This window comes from Ascidia mentula, chromosome 3 (assembly GCF_947561715.1).
Source record: "Ascidia mentula chromosome 3, kaAscMent1.1, whole genome shotgun sequence".
Classification (NCBI taxonomy): Eukaryota; Metazoa; Chordata; class Ascidiacea; order Phlebobranchia; family Ascidiidae; genus Ascidia; species Ascidia mentula.
This window is the reverse complement of record NC_138568.1, coordinates 2,691,700-2,718,988: the sequence shown is the minus strand read 5'-3', so window position 1 is coordinate 2,718,988 and position 27,289 is coordinate 2,691,700. Positions and strand designations below refer to the sequence as shown.

General features: G+C 35.0%; 1 protein-coding gene across 18 annotated transcripts in view; it reads right to left on the bottom strand.

The window, feature by feature from the left end:
- LOC145893895 (uncharacterized) overlaps window positions 1–27,289 on the bottom strand; it is an 87,784-nt gene that overhangs the window by 31,882 nt on the left and 28,613 nt on the right. For 7 of the 18 annotated variants that reach the window (XR_014401526.1, XR_014401527.1, XR_014401529.1 and 4 more), the window contains exons 18-34: window positions 20,444–20,605; window positions 19,697–19,858; window positions 18,950–19,111; window positions 17,309–17,470; window positions 16,561–16,722; window positions 14,707–14,877; window positions 14,442–14,495; window positions 14,100–14,255; window positions 13,169–13,330; window positions 11,318–11,488; window positions 11,053–11,106; window positions 10,711–10,866; window positions 9,780–9,941; window positions 7,929–8,099; window positions 7,664–7,717; window positions 7,322–7,477; window positions 6,391–6,552 (exon numbers count right to left, since the gene is read on the bottom strand). Coding sequence is in view for 13 of the 18 variants with exons in the window: in XM_082982281.1 (XP_082838407.1) it covers window positions 6,391–6,552; window positions 7,322–7,477; window positions 7,664–7,717; window positions 7,929–8,099; window positions 9,780–9,941; window positions 10,711–10,866; window positions 11,053–11,106; window positions 11,318–11,488; window positions 13,169–13,330; window positions 14,100–14,255; window positions 14,442–14,495; window positions 14,707–14,877; window positions 16,561–16,722; window positions 17,309–17,470; window positions 18,950–19,111; window positions 19,697–19,858; window positions 20,444–20,605 (2,439 nt within the window). In the remaining 5 variants the exon portion in view is untranslated. Of the gene's footprint in view, window positions 1–1,506; window positions 2,804–2,875; window positions 2,945–3,712; window positions 3,744–3,801; window positions 4,049–4,109; window positions 4,287–4,343; window positions 4,442–4,501; window positions 4,613–4,666; window positions 4,823–4,918; window positions 5,093–5,245; window positions 5,408–6,390; window positions 6,553–7,321; window positions 7,478–7,663; window positions 7,718–7,928; window positions 8,100–9,779; window positions 9,942–10,710; window positions 10,867–11,052; window positions 11,107–11,317; window positions 11,489–13,168; window positions 13,331–14,099; window positions 14,256–14,441; window positions 14,496–14,706; window positions 14,878–16,560; window positions 16,723–17,308; window positions 17,471–18,949; window positions 19,112–19,696; window positions 19,859–20,443; window positions 20,606–27,289 lie in introns of those variants that run through there. The other 11 variants (XM_082982271.1, XM_082982277.1, XM_082982278.1 and 8 more) reach the window with 6 other exon arrangements.

The following is a 27,289-nucleotide window of genomic DNA, read 5'->3' as shown; positions in this document are numbered from 1 at the left end:
AGCGCTGAGCAAGGTCGCAGATATACACACACAACACTACAGCATTTTTTTTGCCCTTTAGGAAAAAATCCTTGCATGTTTTTAGTTAGGGGTTATGGCTAGTTGAAGCATGAAACTGATAATTTACTTAATTCCGGTTTAAAGTTTTTGGCCCTCATTTTTTTTGTGACATGAATTAACTTGAACTAAGCTACCATTTTTATGTTTATGACATTTGTTGCTGCTTTTTCCGAAACAAACATTTTTTTTACCACACTAGTGCCACAAACTTAGTCCTCGTCTACTCTTTTATGACATTTTCTTGTAGCGTAAATATTTTACGAGAGGACGAATAACTCGCGTAAGCCCATTATTTTCGGAAGCTCACTACCTGTATGGTGTGACGTGCTTTTACCACAGCATTATTCCAAAAGGCATTGAGGATAACGGACTTATTACATTTTTTTTTATTGCTTTTGCAAGGCCAGCATTTTTTTTACATATATACTAACTGATAAACACTTTTTACATATACGAGATATGAGCCAATTACTTTTTGAGGGCCATACAGCTGAGCCGTTATAATATATATATACGCGCATTTTTAAGCCGCATGCGGGTCGTTCTTTTCTGAACACACACTTATACATACTTATTTTTTCTATCGACCCAAGAGAAAATGCAAGCATTTGTTGCGCAAGCTATAATGCGATGGAATTGTGGTACACTATAATCTCAATCTATTTTTTTTTTTCTAACGCAGCACGCAATTTTCATAAACGCCTTATTTTTGTGAATATACTCTTCTTTCTTTGTTTTCATTTTTCAGCACAACAAATTCGAACCTTGAACTGTACGAGCCCACGAACCCTGCGAGACCACACCAAACATCGGAATCAATAACAACGTCGACGCAACTTGTGATCGTTTATTCCACATGCATCAAGCAATTTTATTTTTGTGTGTGTTGCGTCGGTTTTGGAATTGATTGCGACAATTACCTTTGTTACCAAAACTTTGGTGTGGTTTTAAATTGAGAATGAAACATTTCGCACGAAGGGGCAAGTGTAGCGAACACAGTGTATATTAATATGAAAATTGTAATATTGGAACTGTTTATATTCGTGACCGGGTTTCCACGTACAAAGGTCAAACTAAACGTGATACAGTAATAATTACAGACCTTTAAACAACGACCGCCCTGGCTCTAAAACAATAAAGGACTATAAAGTGCTGTAACCTGTTGGTCCGCCCTGACATGCCTAGCGGGCACTTGTGACTTGTGTTCATGCTTTATATGGGCCACATTGGCTTGCATAATTATTCCATTCCATTCCATTCCATTTCTACTTGTGGTTTCATTTGGACTGCTGCGTACGTTTCAGCCATCTTAATACAAGATTGTTTTTCCTGATTGGTGTCGGATTACGGAGTTTACAGAAGAACACGCAATAAAACGCAACAATACCAATATGCGTCCTTCCATACAACTTAACAGATGCCTTTACAAATACCATTTCCCAACCGTAAGCACTTTGTATTGAAATAAAACAAGAAATACAACATACGTCGGGGATTCCCCATAAGCAATTGACAGCATCGGTTAAGCGCTGGGTGGCGATATCGAGCAGCAATGATCCACAATAACGATTGCACAAAAACCAACATTCAATGTTCAAATATTTACAACATAAACCTTCCACTTCCACCCGTTATAACTTCATCAAACCCATAGATAGATACGGATTTGTTTGAAGTAAATATAAAAAAAAACGTGCGCCGATAAAACCGAACCGTAGTTGGTGGAAGATCGGTTGTTCTCGTCATCAAACATTTTAGTTACGAACATAAAAAAAAAAATCGTTTAAAAACCAACAAAGGGTTGCTAGAATTCACGACATAATGTATCAGAAAACAATGTAATGTGGAAATACTCGATTGTAATCAGTCAAAAATTAATATAAGTCGCACGTAAATGTTGAAAGTAATGTTTAGTGCGGAATTAAAAGTATTGTCACAAAATCTGTAGTTCAAAATTGTTTATAACTTTGTACGATAAACCTCTGTTGACGGATTTACACAAGAGAGAAGTAAAGACGAAACTCAGAGCAGGAGACAAAAATATTCGTGTTTCAAACACGTCCTTGATTGTAAGCAACACAAACAGTAAAACTTGGCGACAATTTCAAGGAAACCAGATACATAGAGACGCATTTATGTGTTTGGCAAAGAAGTAAAAATGAGAGTTATGGAGACAAACGGTATTAATACGTACATTGTAAATACAAATAACACACAGAAGTTGGATAAAGCACAGAAAAATGTGAAGAATATTTACGAATCATTTGGGAATGTTTCGTCTTCGTGACATGAAGTGGAAAGGTTTATTGGTGAGAAGTGACAGAAATCCTTGTTGATTCTGGCAGCAAACAGCCTGAAGTAATATATTGTTACTTGTCGTTTAACAGAGCTCAGCGCATTTCAATCTTAGCAAGATATCGACGAGAAACACTGAACTTTAGTGTGGAATGGCCAGAATATTGGACAGTTCTATTTGTACTTGAGGTCAAAATAAACGCTGTTGCTGAGATTTTATGATTTTTTTGAACTCCAAATGCGTCTAAATTGCGTCTTAAGTCTATTGTTTCATAATCTTGACTCCTGTTGTAATGCCCATCTTCATCACTGTATTGTGGGTTGATTGTTTACTTTCTGCGCTTGCTTGAAGGCTTCTTGTTTTTTGAAATATTTGCTTTCTTCCTCAGTTTATGTCTTGCAGGGTGAACGAATTCGGATGGAAGTGTGTCCTATTTCCTTGTGTTTACTAACAAACAACCAAAATACATTTTGAGACAAAAAACAAAAACCAGATCAAATAAGGGAAAACATTGCTTACTGAGCATCTGATTTGCTGTGTAGATATTGTTATTTCCTTGAAGGTTGCCACTCAAATTTGTCGCACCACCTGCAAAAAAAATATATGTAAATAAGCTCAGGAAAACTGGTTTTCTTTAAAAAAAGTTTTTAAATTTCATATAGTGGTAAGTTCACTTAGAGGCAATGTGCTGCAATGAGCAACAATGTGTTTAAAAATTTTTTTAAAAAAAAGTTTGGCGATGGTAATAACAACAAAGCAGTTTGGCATTATGCTTGATGAGTTTGTTTTCATGGGATTTTTGAAGTTTGCTCAACCTCTTATTTAATTTAAATAAACAAACGAAGAAAATTTGATCCACAATTAAACACATTTTCATTTCAAATAACTTGATTGATTTGTATGTGAAACTGGAAATGTTATTTGGATTGTTAAGAAACCTAACCCAGATCTTCTACAACCAAAGTTTAAAGGTAAAAGATAACACAAAAACTTTGACACAAATATTATTGCTGTATTTATAGTTTCCCTATAAATATAACATGTTAAGCACAAATATCATGTGACACATCCAGCACCAACAATACTATCATCAATTGTGGCTGATGTTGCTAATACCTTATGACGCAACCCTGCGATGTGTACATTATGTATTTTTGTTACAGAAGCAAAAATACAATCAATTGGTATTTTGCTTCTGTAGCGTTATATTAAAAGTCCCTTCACAAAATAAAGTACAGTTATTATGAGATTTAGCAAAAGTAAGCTTTGATGTAAGTCCAGAAGATAGATTAACTTTGCTGCTTTCCCAGCAAAATGTTATTTAGTATTTTTGTTAAAACTGGTGTTTAAACTTACCTGCTTGTCTGGATTCTGCAGCACTTTCAATCTTTTTCAAAAAATATTTTTTAACAAGCAATTTTTCTCCAAACAAGTCTTTTACTTACCTTTGTCGCAAACAAATCCCTACGAATTTTCCCTCTATTGCCTTTACCATATATTTTCTTATCACCATGGGTTATTGAAATTTGACACTTTACATTATGTTCTGTTGTACTCGTTTTTTTCAGTGTGATCTGTTCTCTCATGATAGGTTCATTATACAAATCAGGCAAATCGCAAGTTTGTGGATCACATTCAATTCCTTCTGGGCATTTAACCCCCAAGACAGAATCTTTGTTTGATGAAGATTTGCTAAAATAATGGAAACAATAAAAAAACAGAAGCTGCAAGACGCACTCACTGACATCCTCACCTTATTTTGAAAGTTTCTGGTAACAACACTGACTTCAGTCCTCCTTCAGCAGCATCCCATTCTTTACAATGGTAGTCATATATTGAAATATATAAATCCCCCGACTCCTTTTCCCATTCCCCTTTTACTTTTTTTGTTTTTGGGGGATAGAAAAGTTTTCGCCACTGCGCTTCCCACCTGTGCAACATCAACAATTAAATCAACCCTAAATACCGCCAAACTTAATATTTTTACCATGTAAAATGAGTTGTGTAGAACTGATGTTTGTAAGTATTTTGATAAATATTGGTTTCAAACTCAGTCCATTTCAGCCCATCAACACTTTCATTTACCTTCAGTATTCAATGGTATTCGATGGTTACATCTTATTTTGAATTAAAAAAAAAACTTACCACAATCAATTGACGTGTTTTCACCAAAAAAGAAGTTGGTAGAGTGATAGAAATTTTTTTTTTAAACTTTAGATGGTTGGGTTCACATTTAAGCATAGGAGTAATTTGATTCTAAAAAACACTTTAAATAAAAAAACTTGTTTCTTACATATTTCAAGTATTTACTGTTTCACTTCGCTTTCCATAATATGAGGTCATTTTTAAAAGTACTTGTTCATCCAAAGCACCTTCAGGTATTTCCAAAATACAACCACCAACTTCTAATCTACCTCCTTTTTTCCCAACATGTGATGAAGTAAAATTTACCAGCTTATAGTCATCCTATGCATGTACATACGGAATATAAATTACATGTCAGGACAAAAATTTTAGAGAAATTTAATTTATTTTTATTTAAAATTTGCAGCACTTTCTTACACGACTTTTTAACTCTTTCAGTTTGTTTTCAATCAACTTTTTTCCATCAGGAGACAATGATTGAAACAAATTCTGAGCAGTTTGTTGATAATCAACAATATTGTGCAAGCAACTAGCAAAGTGTTCAGCACCAACATCATCAATTTTATTTCTGTTCAAGAAAATAGCTTGCATCTAAAGAAAAACATAGATAAGCAGCAAATAGTGGCAAAGTTTTGAACTATCAGGTTTAAAAAATTACAATATTCAAGATTTTTAAGAAATTCGCTAATAAAGGATTTAGGAATGCATAAATGTCCAGATCGCCACATTTTCCAAGAATATTACCGAATATGGCATTTTGTTAACTGCTTCAGATAACTTGATTGCTCCATATCCTGTAATTTTACATCCATTCGCATCAAGTTGTTCTACTTGATGCAAACAAGTAGCTAAAATCTTAGCTCCCTCATCTCCAAATGGGTTATCGCTGACTTTTAGTCTTTGCATCTGCCAAGATAAATGCCAAATATCAATAAATCCAAACCAAAAAACAAATGCAATGTTTTAAATTTTATTACATTAAATTTTCAAATCAAACTTATGAGTTAACAACAAGGTGACACAACATCCATATCTTACATGATATAAAATTTAGGTTATTTCGCCCTTAAATAAGATTGCTTGTACAAAACGCGACTATAATCGATCAAAAAAGCATTTTTTAGTTGTTTTTTCAAGGCAAACACAAAAGTTTGTCACAAATTTTTATTGTATCATTATATTGGCTAAAAAGTGTTTCATTTAAATATTGGATTTGTGTCTGTGTGCAACAGTTGCAGTACCATGAACTAACATATTTGTTGAGGTATTATCGAAATGAAACAACAATTCAAGGTAAAAAGCAATACAAGCAATTTTAAATCAAGTACAAATATATGATTCCACCATGTTAGAGCCAGGGCAAACACAAATCTATTTTTCCCCCAAAAAAACACAAAAATACAAATGTAAATGCAGTTCAATGAAAAATTTCAATAGAAATGCATTGTCTGAAAAGCTTTCTGAATCTATTGGGATTAGTTTTGGTTGTGCCTAGTTCTGGTCTGCCTTACTTTCTAGACCACTGCTGGGCATGGCCTGCACAATATATTACTGCACTGATAATTAACATAGTCTAGTGTCAAAAACATATGTGCTTGCATTACCACAACCACAATGATAACTAATAACCTAGTAACTGTTGTGGTCAGTAAGTGTGACATTATTCGCATCCTGTGAAACATTCCAACGTTGATTGCATAGGAGTGTGATTAACCACATTCCCTATATAACCACAATTGCATCACCCAATGTGCAGTCTTAATTTGTACGTGCTATTGCCCGATGCTTCTTTTCGAATACAACAGTAACTTTAAAATTCCTTCTCAAAATCATATGCCACAAGTATTTTGTACCCAAATATCCAAAACCAAATATCATAAATAACTTACTGGTTTCTTAAGTTGTGATACAGAATTTGCAATCTTACAGATTCCACCACTTGTCATCTTACAACCCCGCAGAGACAGATTCTCAATCCACTGAATACATGAAGCAATAGCAGATGCACTTTCATCATTAACTGTGTTCCCATCAAGATTTAACGACGTCATCTGAAACAAAGAAAAATGTTTCAAAAAAGGAAATTACTTCATATACAAATAAGGCACAATAGTACAACTATTGACTGATTTCTAGTGAATGTTTTATCGTAACTTCAAATATATATAGGTTTAACATGAATACTTTTGCTAGTTTTATTTACTAAAACTTGTCTTAATTTCCAACACCCCAACTATCCTTAACGATACCACACCACAACTAATGCTATCAGTACCAACAAAACAGGGGACGAAAAAGGGTAACTTTTAACTTAATACCAATCAACACCGTATTATAATTATGGTGGCTGCAACAAATTTTAATTTCAGTGTCTGATTTGTGGAAGTTTATCAAAGTGTGTTTGCAGAATTCAGATGTCTGTAATCAGTCACAGCCTGAGCAACATACTTGCACGCATGATACAGGCCAAGCTACTGGTAACGTCACACTTTACACACAAATATATTCGGGTTGCGCCAATTAAGTTTCTCATTGTTTAAAGTCAAAACACTTTCGTTTTGGTGGAAAAGTTCTGAAGCACATGAATAATAAACTTGACACGTTCACCGACAAACCATAGGGGGTTATCTTGTCAAGCGCCCATTCATTGCCACTAAACTTGATTCTTTGTCAATTTGGGACATTCCTACCACACACAACTGCAACGTGACAGGAAAAATTTCATGTGTAACTTCAAGATATTTATCGGTCACCACATTTTCCAACACTTTGCTAAGGTTAAGGCCATATTCCCTTTTTTGACAAATTCAGCAAATATACCTTCTGTTTTATTGCTTCAGCCACTTCTCGTATCAAATCCACATTAACTTCGTCCATAGTAAGTTCAAGTGTTGGAGGAAATAAATGCAAGACACATGACAAAGCAAAAGCTTCTTCATCACCATCCACTGTAAGCTGGTTTGGGATGAAATCAATCTAGTAATAACATGTCAGTTTACACAAAGTGGTTCAATCACTAAATATGAAAATTTCCAAAAAAATAGTTTTGTTAAGCATTTGTCAACACAGATGACTGGATCAAGTTTCATATGTTAATTTGGCTTAGACATATGAAAACAATCCGGAATTACAGACAAGTTTATTAAAACAACGGTTACAAACCTCAAACACTGAATCAACAAATTTGGTTGTTATGTCCTCTTTCTTTACTGAAGTCTGAAAAAAACAAATTAATCATTGTCAAACACCACAAATTGACAAACAACAGCATGGCTGACGTAGAATGTAAAGTAAAACAGAAAAACTATCAAGCTTTTGAAAAATGTTTTTTGTACTTCTTTGCAAATGCATCTACAATAGTAACATTCCCTCATTCACTAAATGTGCTTTTAAATTGTTCCTTGGCAAAATAAGAAATGCTGGTAACCTTTGAAATGCAAGGAATAAGATCACATTTTCCAATCTTACGGATGCCCTCCTCTGATATTTGAAACTTGGACGTGTAAAGCTTGTTAACATTTTTGTGGAAAGCTTCATCCATGATCAATGGTAATAGAGATTTGGAAAACAGAGTTCCACTGATATCCAAAGATTCCATCTGTAATGATTAAAATATGTGGTTTTGCACAAGTAATCTTTAAAGTGTATATAACACGGCCATGGCAACTTAGCGTAAAACTAAAAGTAGATCTACAACAAAGATATATCCAAAGTTTTACGGTTCTACGTCAACTGAAAAATGTAGAAAACTGCACGAAAAGTAATGGCGACCAAAAATCATAACCTTTTGCGCTGCGGCGGAAATGACATCACATAAGGCGCATGCGTCGAAAAAATACATGGTTTAGATAGGAGAAGGCACCTTATATTGCAGATATTAAATAGTTCCAAACATAGGAGAATCCACAGAATACGTTGCCTCAAAGGTCAGGACAGGGTTTTTCATCACACAAAAATATTTCACTGTTACGTCACAAACCAAAGGATTATTTGTTCCTAATTATCAGAAGACCAAAGGGTATAGCAGAAACGACATTACTCTGCACTTCGATAAGACAGGATGGAGTGTTTCTTTGCTCAGTGACATTACATGACGTCATTTTTGGGTAACTTTAACCTCACCTTTGTTTTGACTTAAATTTGATTATTCCAACATTTCTAGTTACGAATTATATTTCGAAAAATATATTAGTGGTTGATTGTGGCAATTAAATAAATCATTTACGACTCGAACTCATAGGCAACGCTACTGCCAGGCAAAAAGTGGTATTATGACACAATAACAGTGTTGTGTTGCATAAACAGCTAATTTGGTCGGCCTTTCCTGGCAGTCTTTGCCAGCCCTAAAATTCAATGACCCTACTTCTATATTTTGCTGTGAGTGGACAAAACGACAATGCTAAATTGATGGTTTGTCTCTGTCGTCTTTTCAAAAGTTCATGTATCCTGTTAGAGATCATAAATGCTGTAACAACAAAACACCCTGCCCCAGTAACTATTTTATTATTGTAAAACTAAATAAGATATAATAGGTCGAAACAGCGGCCATCTGCCTGCACTCAAAATAACATTAAAATCCGTTTGTTGCACTTGTTCACTTTTTGTCCCTTATTTAATGCAAAACTATACTAAAACAGTATTACAATGTTTTCCAATCCTACTCATAAGGCTTGCTGCCAGCATTCGCACAACCAAAGCGCCTTCTATGACCTCACAGAACAATAATCTCGCTTTTGCACGATTTCATTCGCAGCGGTAAAAATGCGAGTTTGATTAGCTGTATCTCAGAAACCGTGTAAACGCAGTTCAATGAAAAATTTCAATAGAAATGCATTGTCTGAAAAGCTTTCTGAATCTATTGGGATTAGTTTTGGTTGTGCCTAGTTCTGGTCTGCCTTACTTCCTAGTCCACTGCTGGGCATGGCCTGCACAATATATTACTGCACTGATAATTAACATAGTCTAGTGTCAAAAACATATGTGCTTGCATTACCACAACCACAATGATAACTAATAAGCTAGTAACTGTTGTGGTCAGTAAGTGTGACATTATTCGCATCCTGTGAAACATTCCAACGTTGATTGCATAGGAGTGTGATTAACCACATTCCCTATATAACCACAATTGCATCACCCAATGTGCAGTCTTAATTTGTACGTGCTATTGCCAGATGCTTCTTTTCGAATACAACAGTAACTTTGAAATTCCTTCTCAAAATCATATGCCACAAGTATTTTGTACCCAAATATCCAAAACCAAATATCATAAATAACTTACTGGTTTCTTAAGTTGTGATACGGAATTTGCAATCTTACAAATTCCACCACTTGTCATCTTACATCCTCGCAGAGACAGATTCTCAATCCACTGAATACATGAAGCAATAGCAGATGCACTTTCATCATCAACTGTGTTCCCATCAAGATTTAACAACGTCATCTGAAACAAAGAAAAATGTTTCAAAAAAGGAAATTACTTCATATACAAATAAGGCACAATTGTACAACTATTGACTGATTTCTAGTGAATGTTTTATCGTAACTTCAAATATATATAGGTTTAACATGAATACTTTTGCTAGTTTTATTTACTAAAACTTGTCTTAATTTCCAACACCCCAACTATCCTTAACGATACCACACCACAACTAATGCTATCAGTACCAACAAAACAGGGGACGAAAAAGGGTAACATTTAACTTAATACCGATCAACACCGTATTATAATTATGGTGGCTGCAACAAATTTTAATTTCAGTGTCTGATTTGTGGAAGTTTATCAAAGTGTGTTTGCAGAATTCAGATGTCTGTAATCAGTCACAGCCTGAGCAACATACTTGCACGCATGATACAGGCCAAGCTACTGGTAACGTCACACTTTACACACAAATATATTCGGGTTGCGCCAATGAAGTTTCTCATTGTTTAAAGTCAAAACACTTTCGTTTTGGTGGAAAAGTTCTGAAGCACAAGAATAATAAACTTGACACGTTCACCGACAAACCATAGGGGGTTATCTTGTCAAGCGCCCATTCATTGCCACTAAACTTGATTCTTTGTCAATTTGGGACATTCCTACCACACACAACTGCAACGTGACAGGAAAAATTTCATGTGTAACTTCAAGATATTTATCGGTCACCACATTTTCCAACACTTTGCTAAGGTTAAGGCCATATTCCCTTTTTTGACAAATTCAGCAAATATACCTTCTGTTTTATTGCTTCAGCCACTTCTCGTATCAAATCCACATTAACTTCGTCCATAGTAAGTTCAAGTGTTGGAGGAAATAAATTTAAAACACACGACAAAGCAAAAGCTTCTTCATCACCATCCACTGTAAGCTGGTTTGGGATGAAATCAATCTAGTAATAACATGTCAGTTTACACAAAGTGGTTCAATCACTAAATATGAAAATTTCCAAAAAAATAGTTTTGTTAAGCATTTGTCAACACAGATGACTGGATCAAGTTTCATATGTTAATTTGGCTTAGACATATGAAAACAATCCGGAATTACAGACAAGTTTATTAAAACAACGGTTACAAACCTCAAACACTGAATCAACAAATTTGGTTGTTATGTCCTCTTTCTTTACTGAAGTCTGAAAAAAACAAATTAATCATTGTCAAACACCACAAATTGACAAATAACAGCATGGCTGACGTAGAATGTAAAGTAAAACAGAAAAACTATCAAGCTTTTGAAAAATGTTTTATGTACTTCTTTGCAAATGCATCTACAATAGTAACATTCCCTCATTCACTAAATGTGTTTTTAAATTGTTCCTTGGCAAAATATTAAATGCTGGTAACCTTTGAAATGCAAGGAATAAGATCACATTTTCCAATCTTACGGATGCCCTCCTCTGATATTTGAAACTTGGACGTGTAAAGCTTGTTAACATTTTTATGGAAAGCTTCATCCATGATCAATGGTAATTGAGATTTGGAAAACAGAGTTCCACTGATATCCAAAGATTCCATCTTTAATGATTAAAATATGTGGTTTTGCACAAGTAATCTTTAAAGTGTATATAACACGGCCATGGCAACTTTGCGTAAAACTAAAAGTACATCTACAACAAAGATATATCCAAAGTTTTACGGTTCTACGTCAACTGAAAAATGTAGAAAACTGCACGAAAAGTAATGGCGACCAAAAATCATAACCTTTTGCGCTGCGGCGGAAATGACATCACATAAGGCGCATGCGTCGAAAAAATACATGGTTTAGATAGGAGAAGGCACCTTATATTGCAGATATTAAATAGTTCCAAACATAGGAGAATCCACAGAATACGTTGCCTCAAAGGTCAGGACAGGGTTTTTCATCACACAAAAATATTTCACTGTTACGTCACAAACCAAAGGATTATTTGTTCCTAATTATCAGAAGACCAAAGGGTATAGCAGAAACGACATTACTCTGCACTTCGATAAGACAGGATGGAGTGTTTCTTTGCTCAGTGACATTACATGACGTCATTTTTGGGTAACTTTAACCTCACCTTTGTTTTGACTTAAATTTGATTATTCCAACATTTCTAGTTACGAATTATATTTCGAAAAATATATTAGTGGTTGATTGTGGCAATTAAATAAATCATTTACGACTCGAACTCATAGGCAACGCTACTGCCAGGCAAAAAGTGGTATTATGACACAATAACAGTGTTGTGTTGCATAAACAGCTAATTTGGTCGGCCTTTCCTGGCAGTCTTTGCCAGCCCTAAAATTCAATGACCCTACTTCTATCTTTTGCTGTGAGTGGACAAAACGACAATGCTAAATTGATGGTTTGTCTCTGTCGTCTTTTCAAAAGTTCATGTATCCTGTTAGAGATCATAAATGCTGTAACAACAAAACACCCTGCCCCAGTAACTATTTTATTATTGTAAAACTAAATAAGATATAATAGGTCGAAACAGCGGCCATCTGCCTGCACTCAAAATAACATCAAAATCCGTTTGTTGCACTTGTTCACTTTTTGTCCCTTATTTAATGCAAAACTATACTAAAACAGTATTACAATGTTTTCCAATCCTACTCATAAGGCTTGCTGCCAGCATTCGCACAACCAAAGCGCCTTCTATGACCTCACAGAACAATAATCTCGCTTTTGCACGATTTCATTCGCAGCGGTAAAAATGCGAGTTTGATTAGCTGTATCTCAGAAACCGTGTAAACGCAGTTCAATGAAAAATTTCAATAGAAATGCATTGTCTGAAAAGCTTTCTGAATCTATTGGGATTAGTTTTGGTTGTGCCTAGTTCTGGTCTGCCTTACTTCCTAGTCCACTGCTGGGCATGGCCTGCACAATATATTACTGCACTGATAATTAACATAGTCTAGTGTCAAAAACATATGTGCTTGCATTACCACAACCACAATGATAACTAATAAGCTAGTAACTGTTGTGGTCAGTAAGTGTGACATTTTTCGCATCCTGTGAAACATTCCAACGTTGATTGCATAGGAGTGTGAATAACCACATTCCCTATATAACCACAATTGCATCACCCAATGTGCAGTCTTAATTTGTACGTGCTATTGCCAGATGCTTCTTTTCGAATACAACAGTAACTTTGAAATTCCTTCTCAAAATCATATGCCACAAGTATTTTGTACCCAAATTTCCAAAACCAAATATCATAAATAACTTACTGGTTTCTTAAGTTGTGATACGGAATTTGCAATCTTACAAATTCCACCACTTGTCATCTTACATCCTCGCAGAGACAGATTCTCAATCCACTGAATACATGAAGCAATAGCAGATGCACTTTCATCATCAACTGTGTTCCCATCAAGATTTAACAACGTCATCTGAAACAAAGAAAAATGTTTCAAAAAAGGAAATTACTTCATATACAAATAAGGCACAATTGTACAACTATTGACTGATTTCTAGTGAATGTTTTATCGTAACTTCAAATATATATAGGTTTAACATGAATACTTTTGCTAGTTTTATTTACTAAAACTTGTCTTAATTTCCAACACCCCAACTATCCTTAACGATACCACACCACAACTAATGCTATCAGTACCAACAAAACAGGGGACGAAAAAGGGTAACATTTAACTTAATACCGATCAACACCGTATTATAATTATGGTGGCTGCAACAAATTTTAATTTCAGTGTCTGATTTGTGGAAGTTTATCAAAGTGTGTTTGCAGAATTCAGATGTCTGTAATCAGTCACAGCCTGAGCAACATACTTGCACGCATGATACAGGCCAAGTTACTGGTAACGTCACACTTTACACACAAATATATTCGGGTTGCGCCAATGAAGTTTCTCATTGTTTAAAGTCAAAACACTTTCGTTTTGGTGGAAAAGTTCTGAAGCACATGAATAATAAACTTGACACGTTCACCGACAAACCATAGGGGGTTATCTTGTCAAGCGCCCATTCATTGCCACTAAACTTGATTCTTTGTCAATTTGGGACATTCCTACCACACACAACTGCAACGTGACAGGAAAAATTTCATGTGTAACTTCAAGATATTTATCGGTCACCACATTTTCCAACACTTTGCTAAGGTTAAGGCCATATTCCCTTTTTTGACAAATTCAGCAAATATACCTTCTGTTTTATTGCTTCAGCCACTTCTCGTATCAAATCCACATTAACTTCGTCCATAGTAAGTTCAAGTGTTGGAGGAAATAAATTTAAAACACACGACAAAGCAAAAGCTTCTTCATCACCATCCACTGTAAGCTGGTTTGGGATGAAATCAATCTAGTAATAACATGTCAGTTTACACAAAGTGGTTCAATCACTAAATATGAAAATTTCCAAAAAAATAGTTTTGTTAAGCATTTGTCAACACAGATGACTGGATCAAGTTTCATATGTTAATTTGGCTTAGACATATGAAAACAATCCGGAATTACAGACAAGTTTATTAAAACAACGGTTACAAACCTCAAACACTGAATCAACAAATTTGGTTGTTATGTCCTCTTTCTTTACTGAAGTCTGAAAAAAACAAATTAATCATTGTCAAACACCACAAATTGACAAATAACAGCATGGCTGACGTAGAATGTAAAGTAAAACAGAAAAACTATCAAGCTTTTGAAAAATGTTTTATGTACTTCTTTGCAAATGCATCTACAATAGTAACATTCCCTCATTCACTAAATGTGTTTTTAAATTGTTCCTTGGCAAAATAAGAAATGCTGGTAACCTTTGTAATGCAAGGAATAAGATCACATTTTCCAATCTTACGGATGCCCTCCTCTGATATTTGAAACTTGGACGTGTAAAGCTTGTTAACATTTTTATGGAAAGCTTCATCCATGATCAATGGTAATTGAGATTTGGAAAACAGAGTTCCACTGATATCCAAAGATTCCATCTTTAATGATTAAAATATGTGGTTTTGCACAAGTAATCTTTAAAGTGTATATAACACGGCCATGGCAACTTTGCGTAAAACTAAAAGTACATCTACAACAAAGATATATCCAAAGTTTTACGGTTCTACGTCAACTGAAAAATGTAGAAAACTGCACGAAAAGTAATGGCGACCAAAAATCATAACCTTTTGCGCTGCGGCGGAAATGACATCACATAAGGCGCATGCGTCGAAAAAATACATGGTTTAGATAGGAGAAGGCACCTTATATTGCAGATATTAAATAGTTCCAAACATAGGAGAATCCACAGAATACGTTGCCTCAAAGGTCAGGACAGGGTTTTTCATCACACAAAAATATTTCACTGTTACGTCACAAACCAAAGGATTATTTGTCCCTAATTATCAGAAGACCAAAGGGTATAGCAGAAACGACATTACTCTGCACTTCGATAAGACAGGATGGAGTGTTTCTTTGCTCAGTGACATTACATGACGTCATTTTTGGGTAACTTTAACCTCACCTTTGTTTTGACTTAAATTTGATTATTCCAACATTTCTAGTTACGAATTATATTTCGAAAAATATATTAGTGGTTGATTGTGGCAATTAAATAAATCATTTACGACTCGAACTCATAGGCAACGCTACTGCCAGGCAAAAAGTGGTATTATGACAGAATAACAGTGTTGTGTTGCATAAACAGCTAATTTGGTCGGCCTTTCCTGGCAGTCTTTGCCAGCCCTAAAATTCAATAACCCTACTTCTATATTTTGCTGTGAGTGGACAAAACGACATTGCTAAATTGATGGTTTGTCTCTGTCGTCTTTTCAAAAGTTCATGTATCACGTTAGAGATCATAAATGCTGTAACAACAAAACACCCTGTCCCAGTAACTATTTTATTATTGTAAAACTAAATAAGACATAATAGGTCGAAACAGCGGCCATCTGTCTGCACTCAAAATCACATCAATATCCGTTTGTTGCACTTGTTCGCTTTTTGTCCCTTATTTAATGCAAAACTACACTAAACCAGTATTACAATGTTTTCCATTCCTACTCATAAGGCTTGCTGCCAGCATTCGCACAACCAAAGCGCCTTCTATGACCTCACAGAACCATAATCTCGCTTTTGCACGATTTCATTAAAAATGCAAGTTTAATTAGCTGTATCTCAGAAACCAGTCACCATATCAAGCTAATTTTGAACATCTCATAGTTTAATTATTAACATGTTTGATTTTTCCATGTCACATGCATTTTAAAAGCCAAAAACATCTTTAAATATTTTTTTTAAAAAAGGATCATAAAAAACTTATAGGAACACTTTTCAAAATAAATTCCAGCAACCAATTGTTCCCATGCAAAAAATAACAACTCAATTTAATCAGTAATATAATAAACATAAGATTAAAAATTCATATAGTTTAGTTCAGAAGTCGGCAATTCACAGCTTTGCAGCCGCTTGCTGCTTGCTCCTTTTTAGTTTGTGGAGTATCTCTATATACCAAAAAATATGCCTAATCAATATAAACTTAGATTTTGCAGATCTGAAATCGAGTTTAGCACAATACAATGCTTACTGGATTTAAACAATCCTAAAATAATTGATGTGTGGAAAACATCTCAAACAGATATTGAAACATACATATGGAACCACTCATCTAACAAACAACTTACTGGTTTCTGAAGTTGTGATATGGAATTCACAATCTTACACATTCCATTACTTGTCATCCAGCAATATGGCAGAGACAGATTCTCAATCCACTGAATACATGAAGCAATAGCAGATGCACTTTCATCATCAACCGAGTTCCCATCAAGTTTCAAAGACGTCATCTGAAATGAAATTATGTTTACAAGCTAAATGTTGGTGTTCTCATTCATGACAAAAAAAAGTTTTCAGTGACAACATCCCCGACTGGCAAAGATGGAAGAGGCACTGGATTCAATCGCCCCAGGTATGAAGTAATTCGTAGATTTAAATGTGCATACAACTGCTATAATATTTCACCCAACAGTGAGAAAGCTAAAAGTGTAATGTAACTAGCGAAGTTGCATAATGAAATTAGATGGGTTGCTGATGCTGTCAGGCATATTATCAATACCAAATGATGTTTTGGAAATAAAATTGGTACCTTTATCTGCATGTATTATTTTAAGTCCTGATGAAAGTTGCTGCCTAACAACCACAACATCAATAGCTTAAAAAATATTACCGGTACTGGCTTAAGACCCTTCAGTATTGAGTTTAAAATGAAAGTTATGTCACAAAGAAGTACTGTGTGTGTAAATTACATTTGGGACACATTGTTACCCACAACCTTAGAGTAACTTGCATTCCATGTTTGTAAAACATTGCTGTTTGCTACAGTTTTCTGAAGTCACTAAACGATCACCAATTTTGTGTATGCATACAACTTACTGGTTTCCGAAGTTGTGATATGGAATTTGCAATCTTACAGATTCCACCACTTGTCATCCTACAACCCCCCAGATACAGTTTCTTAATCCACTGAATACATGAAGCAATAGCAGATGCACTTTCATCATCAACTTTGTTCCCACCAAGTTTTAAAGAAGTCATCTGAAATGAAAAAAATGTTACAAGCTGAATGTTAGTGTTCTCAATCATAAAAAAAAAAATTTAGTGGCAGCATTTCCGACTTGCAAAGATGGAAGTCGCACTGGATTCAGGTATGAAACAATTGGTAGATTTAAATGTGAATACAACTGTTAACGGATAGGTAAAAGTGTAATGTAACTAGCGAAGTTGCATAATGAAATTAGATGGGTTGCTGATGCTGCCAGGTATATATATTACCATAGGTGTATCCAGGGGGGTTGTCCAAGGGGTCCGGACCACCCCCCCCCCTTTTTTTGGGAAAATTTTTGGTGTGTTTTTTTATAGCTGAACAAACGCCACTGTATATTTTCGTAAAAATCTGTGTGATAACCAGAAATTTTTTTTAACGTTGACCTAAAAACCGCATCATGTTTGCATTCGCCATTGTTTCCAAACAGGGAGCATTGTTACCGCACACTTGGCATTGTTTCCAAATAAGTGTCATTTTTCGTCAGTCTAAGGACGAAAGGTCGTTTTTTAGTGGGCACGTTGTTGTAATGGCAAGCTGTTTACTTGCGTGAAAGTAAATTAGTTTAGTTGTTAAACACGTTGCCAATATTACATGTGTTGAAAACAACTGTTAGCGCTCGCAAAGTTGCAAAGAGGAATATAAGGCCACTGCTTGGAAAATGGTTTTTATTTGTATGTTTTCTTGGTAACGTAAGCCCACCTTTGATTCCTTTTGGTTACAAATATATTCAAGCCTTTCTTTGAAAGTAGTAGCAATAAAACTATGGCGCAAGCACTACCGCAAAAACTTGCATTGACTGTTCCATAGCGTACACAATTGCCCAAGCCAGGAAGCCACCGTTTTTGTGACAATTGGCGCGAACACTGGCGTTCGTATTTTGCAATTCTCGACCACAATTAACTTTAGTTTACACCTGAAAATCAGGAAAATCCCAAAAAACATTTGGACCCCCCCTTTAAAAAATCCTGAATACGCCTATGTATATTACATCCAAATGATCTTTTGGAAATGAAATTGGTACCTTTATCTGCACGTATTATTTTAATTTGTGTATAAGCTGCAGACAGATGGCCACTGTTTCGACCTAAAAGGTGTCATCAGTGCAGCTGGTGTGACTATCAGGTGCACTGATGACACCTTTTAGGTCGAAACAGTGGCCATCTGTCTGCAGCTTATACACAAATTCATATTATTGGCTCCACATTGCGTATTATTTTAAGTTCTGATGAAAGTTGCTGCCTAACAATCAATAGTTTAAAAAATATTACCGGTACTCAAAACCTTCAGTATTGAGTTTACATTGAAAGTTATGTCACAGAGCAGTACTGTGTGTGTAAATTACACATAGGACATATTGTTGCCCACAACCTTAGAGTAACTTGCATTCCATGTTTGTAAAACATTGGTGTTTGCTAGAGTTTTCTGAGGTCACCAAACGATCACCAATTTCGTGCATATACAAAACTTACTGGATTTTGAAGTTGTGATATGGAAATTGCAATCTTACAGATTCCACCACTTGTCATCTTACAACCCTCCAGAGACAGATCCTTAATCCACTGACTACATGAAGCAATAGCAGATGCACTTTCATCATCAACCGAGTTCCAATCAAGTTTCAAAGACGTCATCTGAAATGAAATTATGTTTACAAGCTAAATGTTGGTGTTCTCATTCATGACAAAAAAAGTTTTCAGTGACAACATCCCCAACTGGCAAAGATGGAAGAGGCACTGGATTCAATCGCCCCTGGTATGAAGTAATTTGTAGATTTAAATGTGAATACAACTGCTATAATATTTCACCCAACAGTGAGAAAGCTAAAAGTATAATGTAACTAGCGAAGTTGCATAATGAAATTAGACGGGTTGCTAATGCTGTCAGGCATATTATCAATACCAAATGATGTTTTGGAAATAAAATTGGTACCTTTATCTGCATGTATTATTTTAAGTCCTGATGAAAGTTGCTGCCCAACAACCACAACATCAATAGTTCAAAAAATACTACCGGTACTGGCTTAAGACCCTTCAGTATTAAGTTTAAAATGAAAGTTAGGCCACAAAGCAGTACTGTGTGTGTAAATTGCATTTGGGACATATTGTTGCCCACAACCTTAGAGTAACTTGCATTCCATGTTTGTAAAACATTGCTATTTGTTACAGTTTTCTGAGGTCACCAAACGATTACCAATTTTGTGTACGTATAAAACTTACTGGTTTTTGAAGTTGTGATATGGAATTTGCAATCTTACAGATTCCACCACTTGTCATCTTACAAGCCCCCAGATACAGTTTCTTAATCCACTGAATACACGAAGCAATAGCAGATGCACTTTCATCATCAACTGTGTTCCCACCAAGATTCAACGACGTCATCTGAAATGAAATTATGTTTACAAGCTAAATGTTGGTGTTCTCATTCACGACAAAAAAAGTTTTCAGTGACAACATCCCCGAATGGCAAAGATGGAACAGGCACTGAATTCAATCGCCCCAGGTATGAAAAAATTCGTAGATTTAAATGTGAATACAACTGCTATAATATTTCACCCAACAGTGAGAAAGCTAAAAGTATAATGTAACTAGCGAAGTTGCATAATGAAATTAGATGGGTTGCTGATGCTGTCAGGCATATTATCAATACCAAATGATGTTTTGGAAATAAAATTGGTACCTTTATCTGCATGTATTATTTTAAGTCCTGATGAAAGTTGCTGCCTAACAACCACAACATCAATAGTTCAAAAAATATTACCGGTACTGGCATAAGAGCCTACAGTATTAAGTTTACATTAAAAGTTACACCACAAAGCAGTACTGTGTGTGTAAATTGCATTTGGGACATATTGTTGCCCACAACCTTAGAGTAACTTGCATTCCATGTTTGTAAAACATTGCTATTTGCTACAGTTTTCTGAGGTCACCAAACGATCACCGATTTTGTGTACGTATAAAACTTACTGGTTTTTGAAGTTGTGATATGGAATTTGCAATCTTACAGATTCCACCACTTGTCATCCTACAACCCCCCAGAGACAAATTCTCAATCCACTGAATACATGAAGCAATAGCAGATGCACTTTCATCATCAACTGTGTTTCCGTCAAGTTTCAATGATGCCATCTGAAAAAAAGAGGAAAAAAATATTATTGCTTTGTAAGATTTCCTTACGTAGCTTCACAAATATTTAGTTTTTGAATATTTTATTGACATCATGGGAGTGTACCACGTGTCATGGCAAAATTTTGATGATTAAACCTGTTAATGTTTCAGACACATATTTTTATATTTGCTAAAAAAATGAATATTACTTGTGTGGGGAAATATATTTTTGTCTAGAACAGTTGTTGCTGCTTTTGTAAGACCATATAAATTAGCTAACATGAACAGTTAAAATTTCAGTCACAAAACACAAAAACAACCTACTGGTTTCTGAAGTTGTGACATGGAATTTGCAATCTTACATATTCCACCACTTGTCATCTCACAATCCCTCAGAGACAGATTCTTAATCCACTGAATACATGAAGCAATAGCAGATGCACTTTCATCATCAACTGAGCTTCCATCAAGTTTCAAAGATGTCATCTGAAATGAAAAAAACTGCATGACGTTGCAGCTCAGTTATGTGTTCACATATATCATAGTGGTGAACACAGTGTCTTAAAGCAAATTTATGGCTCATTAACATTTCTAAAAAAAGTTTTTAGTTCTTACAATAACAAGACACTTTTTATGTGATATATTGTTATACCTGTATATGTTGACATAACTGATTCAACAAAACTTTTAAACTTCCATGATAAAATTTACAAGTCCCAGAAACGTTTATGTTGTACGATTTTGGGGATTTGTTTAAAACACCAACAATACTATGAACATCAGTTAGATGTAATTTTCCTTTCAGACTAAAAGTTACTGGCAACAAATTTAGACAATCTTTATCAAATGCTTCGATGCCAGCTTCATGTAACCATGAGAAAATTCGCAAAAGCATCTTTTCCTCAACTTTTCCTTTTTGTAGTTGATCGCGACAGAACCCCTTAAGTAGATTTTTTTTCTCAGCAACTTCTTTGTACTTTATGTTGCTGAAACAAACTTTTGCAGCCTTAGTAGCCTCATCATTACAAAGTCCGAAAACAAACTTTGCAACAACTTCCCATCTGTTTGTTTTAAGTACGGGAAGCAGTTTGGAAAACTCCTCAACACTCAAAAAAAAGACAAGGTAACAAGCAGCGAAATATTCTTGCCAAACCAAATGTGAGAAGTTGCTTTTAATTTCTGAATCCAAAAACTTCATGTTCCAATTCTCCTCAGTCACAAATGTTGCTAGAAGCCCCCTTAACTTCTTTGGATCAATGCCTACTTCTTTCAGGTCATCCTGAGTAAAAACAATTTTGCGATCTTCAAAACCACTCCATGCTAATCTAGCTATTTTGTTTAAATATTCTTCATTTTTCATTTCTCTTTTTGTTCCCCTAATAAAGTCCTGTTTAAAATAGAACTTGAATCCATTTGCAAAAACATGAGTAAGAGAGTGAGATTGGCCGCCACCACCCTCTTTGAGACTTTTCCAGATGACGAAAGCAATAAAAATGCATTTTGCTGGGACATAGCAAGAATAAAGAAAGTTTGGATTGCTTTTTATGACATTCCACACATGAGGACCAGTGTCTCCACAAATCTGGTTGCAAAGATTTTCTTGGGATTTCTCATTAAGACCCAGAACTTCAGCAACAAACAATGGTCGATGTTTTGCATCAATTGAGAAAAAGTGCCTCGGTCGTGAAGTGAAAACTTTCTTTGCATCTTTAAGCAATTCACCCCTCATAAGAGCATAAATATAAAGTAATGGATTATTTTCTTTTGTAAGATCGACTGCTTTGTATTCTAAATTCCAATTTGCTGCAGCCTCATCTAAGCCATCCATTGTAATAAATACACTATCCGACATTAGTGCTTTGAGAAAACAAGCTTCATTGTTTTTCTGTATTGGTGATTTTGTGTAGGAGTCCAAAGGTAAAGAGTTTTTCAACAAAAAATCAACAAATGTTGTGGGAGTACCAAAGTCAATGTTTTTCAATGAAATGTAGAAAAAATATTGGGTTTCGTTAACATTCTCCATTGCACCATCTATGGCTTTTTTGGTCATTTCTTTGCATAGTGTGGTTTTTCCAATACCTGGCTGTCCAATTAATGCAATAGTGTTTGAATACTCTGGCTTTTGTTGATCATTTGCTGCTTTTTCTGTTCTAGCAAATAATTCCTCAATCAATATTTTACTATCATGTTTTAAGTCTATTGTCTTATAATCTGGCTTGTGAAGACTCATGTTGTTATGTTCATCTTCATTACTGTAATATCCACTTTCATCACTGCAATGTCCATCTTTATCACTGCAATGTCCATCTCTATCACTGTAATGTCCATCTTTATCACTGTAATGTCCATCTTTATCACAGTAATCACTATCTTCATCACTGTAATGACCATATTCGAAATTACTGTTGTTTCTATCATTTGCTGCTGTTTTTGCTCTTACATACAGTTTTTCAACTGATACTTTACTCTCTTGTTGTAAGACTATTGTCTCATAATCTTGACTTCTGTTGTAATGTCCATCTTCATCACTGTATTGTGGGGTGAATGATTGCGTTCTATGCCTGTTTGGAGGGTAAACAATTTTTGATGGATGATCTGTTATTTCCAGTGGACAAACTTTAATTTGTTGATGAATTAAATCAAGAAAACTGTTTGACATGCATTGCTGTTTAGCAGCCTCATGTAAAATGTTTTTGATGTATGCTTGGTCACCTGTAATAACAAAAGCCCAATGTAAATTAATCCGGTACAATACCGAAGGATATAGCCCACACAATGTTGGGCTTCATTAAATTTCGGCAGTTTGCTATTGAACTTTTATTTTCCAGTTTTAAATTTTAAATTAATTAAATTTGATTCTGTGTAAAAGCAATTGGTTCTCAAAGCAACCAAACTTGGCTTACTGATTCAAAATTAGAAACTAATATGTAGCCTGAAATGGTAAAACTAAACAAGGCTTTCCTTTCAAATTAAAGATAAACATTAAAAGGTACATCATGATACAAAAAACAACAAAAAATAAATTATCATTGTGCTGATTGACAAATTTTATCAACCAAGAACCGAAAATAAATTTACCACTATTAAGAGCTGATGATGGAATCAGATTTGGATTTCCTCCATAGTAATGGTCTAAATTGTAAACTTTTGTGAGAAACCAGTCTTTGTAACCACAATACCCAAAAAATCACATACTATGTACTTGTTTAACATCTCCAACAACTGTTGCTGCTTCTGATAATATGGTTTGACGGATTCCTTGGTTGCCCGAAGTTTGTGCTTGTTGTGTATAGTTTTTCCTGTAAATAGTGTTTTAAATAAAACAAATAAAGCACAATGAAGATGTGTTTCTACAAACGTTGGATGGGTGGGTGCAATCTGTGAAGACATTTGCTGGTTATGAGCGATCGTTCGAGGTTTAATTCCTTGTTCATAGTTCTGGAAAGTTGGTTGTACACTTCGAGCAGGAATCATTCCTCGGTGCATAATACCTTGATGGGAATTCCGCCATGCTGGTGGATGCCATCCACCATAATGTTGGTAAGGTGAATATCCTGTGGGATTGGAGTGAGTTTGTGGTACATTGGTCGTCTGTGGGATTCCTTGACCTGGTTGTGTTGACTGAGGATTGTTTGTTTGTCCAACATCATGAGGTAAAGAATCCTAAAACAATAGAAAAACAAACATTGTTATGTTTTTACCAGTTATGTGCTGCACTGATCTGGGTGCTTAAACCCTGGTCAGATATCAACTTGTTTTCAGTATTCGCATTCTGTCAAGTAATAGACTTGGATACATGACAAACTAACATTAACAAAGCATATTATTTTTCATATAGCACCTGTTTGCTTGGTCGGATTTAATCAATAATTAAAAAGTCCAGAACTTTTTTATAAGGTTAGCAGTGTTAGTAGTTATATAAAGAAGCTTTAGTTTGCCAATTTTTTAGGCGGAATCAACAATCTTGGTGAATCTTCAATTTCAGTCAAACAATTTGTTTAAATTTGGCTAAAACCAATCTTCCACACACACAAATATCCTTGAACAACAACAATAGTAAATGCTTATGACTGAGTAGCAATAATAAAACTCTTATTGAGACAGGATATTTTAGCGTCAAGGCATAGCATTAATGATCACCTAAACCATGCATATCCATTTCAAAAATACTGACTTAAGAGGTTAAGTGATAGACACAGATAAGCCAGTTATTGGTTTGTTTATATATTATTTGGTATTTATGCACATTAGTACTTTCTGTCTGTCAGCAAAACCGACATAAAAATGTCAAACCTGAATATAAAGGTTCACCTGGTGTCATAAATGATTCAATGCGGGAGTGATGTATGTCGTTTTAACAAGCAAAAAACAAAATATCGCACCGAGCTACCCAATTACAATGAGAAACATCATTTGGCAAAAAACACCACATGCATTAATATTCAATTTTACCCAAACTTATAGTAAAACATAAATTTAAATGGTAATAGGAGATCTTTCAAACATAAAATCTTAAATTTATTTTTAAGAAAAAATCAGGACATACCGGAATTGTTTGGTTCTGGAACATTTTAGAACTGTCACCATCATATTTCTGCTCCATTCTGCTTGCTTTTGATGGCAACTCAAAACAGTTTTGTCTTTTTCTCTTTAATGTGTGACAAAAATTAGTTTCCTGCAAAACAGAATGCTTGTTTCTTGCATCAAAAATGAACAGACAAATATCCTCATACATTCCAATAAATTACACTACAAAAAACATAATATATGGCGGCACTTTATAACAGGCAGAAAAAGAAATATAACAATTCTACTGCCACCCAAACTATCAATTAAACAACAAATCAAATGGACAAAATTGTGACATTGTATTTTCACCATCTAATATAGCCGGCCTAACTAGCTTTTTACATCCCACTATTTCACAATCCTTGCAAAAGGTAATCAGCAAATAAGTAACAAGACTGCATAAATGTAAGGAAAGATCAAAAAATCAACTTTTAAAAACATGCTGGTTTACTACTTTCATTTATGCAACATTTTTTTGCACCTGTTTTAACTGTTTAATTTCATAAGCCCTACTGTGCAAAATGTGGTGAAACGACATTTTGCTTGGATCGATATAGGCTATTGATTATTTAACACCATATCAATTCATAGTACGAGTGTCACTGAAACACAAAAGCACAAGTCTTGTGTTGATTCAAATTACAATTGATTTGACTAATTACATTATTACATCATAGTATTGTCATTCCCATCACTAGGCCATTGTTCCTTTGTACGGTAGTTTAGGTTGTTGGAATTTAATAAAAAGGTGTTTGCAACACAACTGAAAAAAATCATAGCTTATGCAACATACTTGCGCGCATAATGAAACTAGCAGTCAACATTTGTGCAATGAAACGTGTAGTTAAAATTTTATTTTATCGCTTCTAATTGTTTAACCAACATTCATTCATTAACGCACGTCACTCTATATTTATCTTGGTCAGCTTCTAGTGACCGGAATTTTCCGCTGACCTAAGCCTTATGAGTTCTCTGTTATTTACGTTTGTTTTATATAACTTTTACTCATCCAAAACAATATATATATAATAATTTTGGTATCGTTGGAAAGGTCAGCCTATGATCTGTATCGTGTGAAAAAAATCATGCAAACTGGCGTTTTTTTTTGTCAACTAACATCCATCAACAAAGAGACCAGTGTTGCCAGGTAAAATTTTCTAAAACCGCCCAATGCCTTGTCAAAACTAGCCCAAAAACCGCCCAAACAATAAATTTCTGAAACAAGCCCAAAACCAGCCCAATTTTACTCTGACTTAGCTTGAAATCGACAACTGTTAGTGAATTGTCGCACTCGGTAGCTTACCTACCGCGGTTACGTTTTTTCACATTTGGTTCTGACCATGGCGCCACCTATTACGTTTTCTTTAATTGCAAGAAAAATTAATACATAGCAAAAACGTTGCAATATTCGATGAATTTGGGTCATAATATAACTGAAACCAACAACTTTAAAAAACGAAATCAATCAATACATGTCTATTTAGAACTACAAAACCTCGTACATCTGTATTCCGTAGTTTCGTCATACGCATACGTAAAGCGATCAAACGTGAAAGCTGTAAGCATTATTGCAAAAAAACTTACACATCACGAAAGACCTCTTGACTGCATTGTTTCCTCAAGCAATCCTTAGTTCATTGGTCACTATATTTTTTAAATTTGTTTGCAAAAATAACATTTCCTCCGCACCATTGCTGCTTTGCAAAAACGACTCCAGTTGCATGGTTCAAGTTTCTGTCGCACCCACCCACCCACTGCGTGTTTCTCTGAACGCATTATTACTCTCTGCGCCGTACGATTGTTTCGTTTGTCGTGAAATGAACGCATTGGTTTACTCTTGGTATGAGACATTAGTGCCAGAATGCATGATTATAGGGGTTGAAAATGTCATTGGCGAACCCGCCCAATAAACCGCAACCCGCAACTCGTAAAAATAACCCGCAACTCGATGTTGCAAACCAGCCCAATTGGGCGGGAATACCGCCACCCTGGCAACCCTGAAAGAGACGCTAGTCGACAAAACTTTTTTTCCAGTCGACAAAACTTCAAACGCACATAACTCTGCTGTTTCTCAATGGATTCCCAAAATTTTTGTGGCAAGATCCATAGATTGACACAAAATTTATGGAAATATAA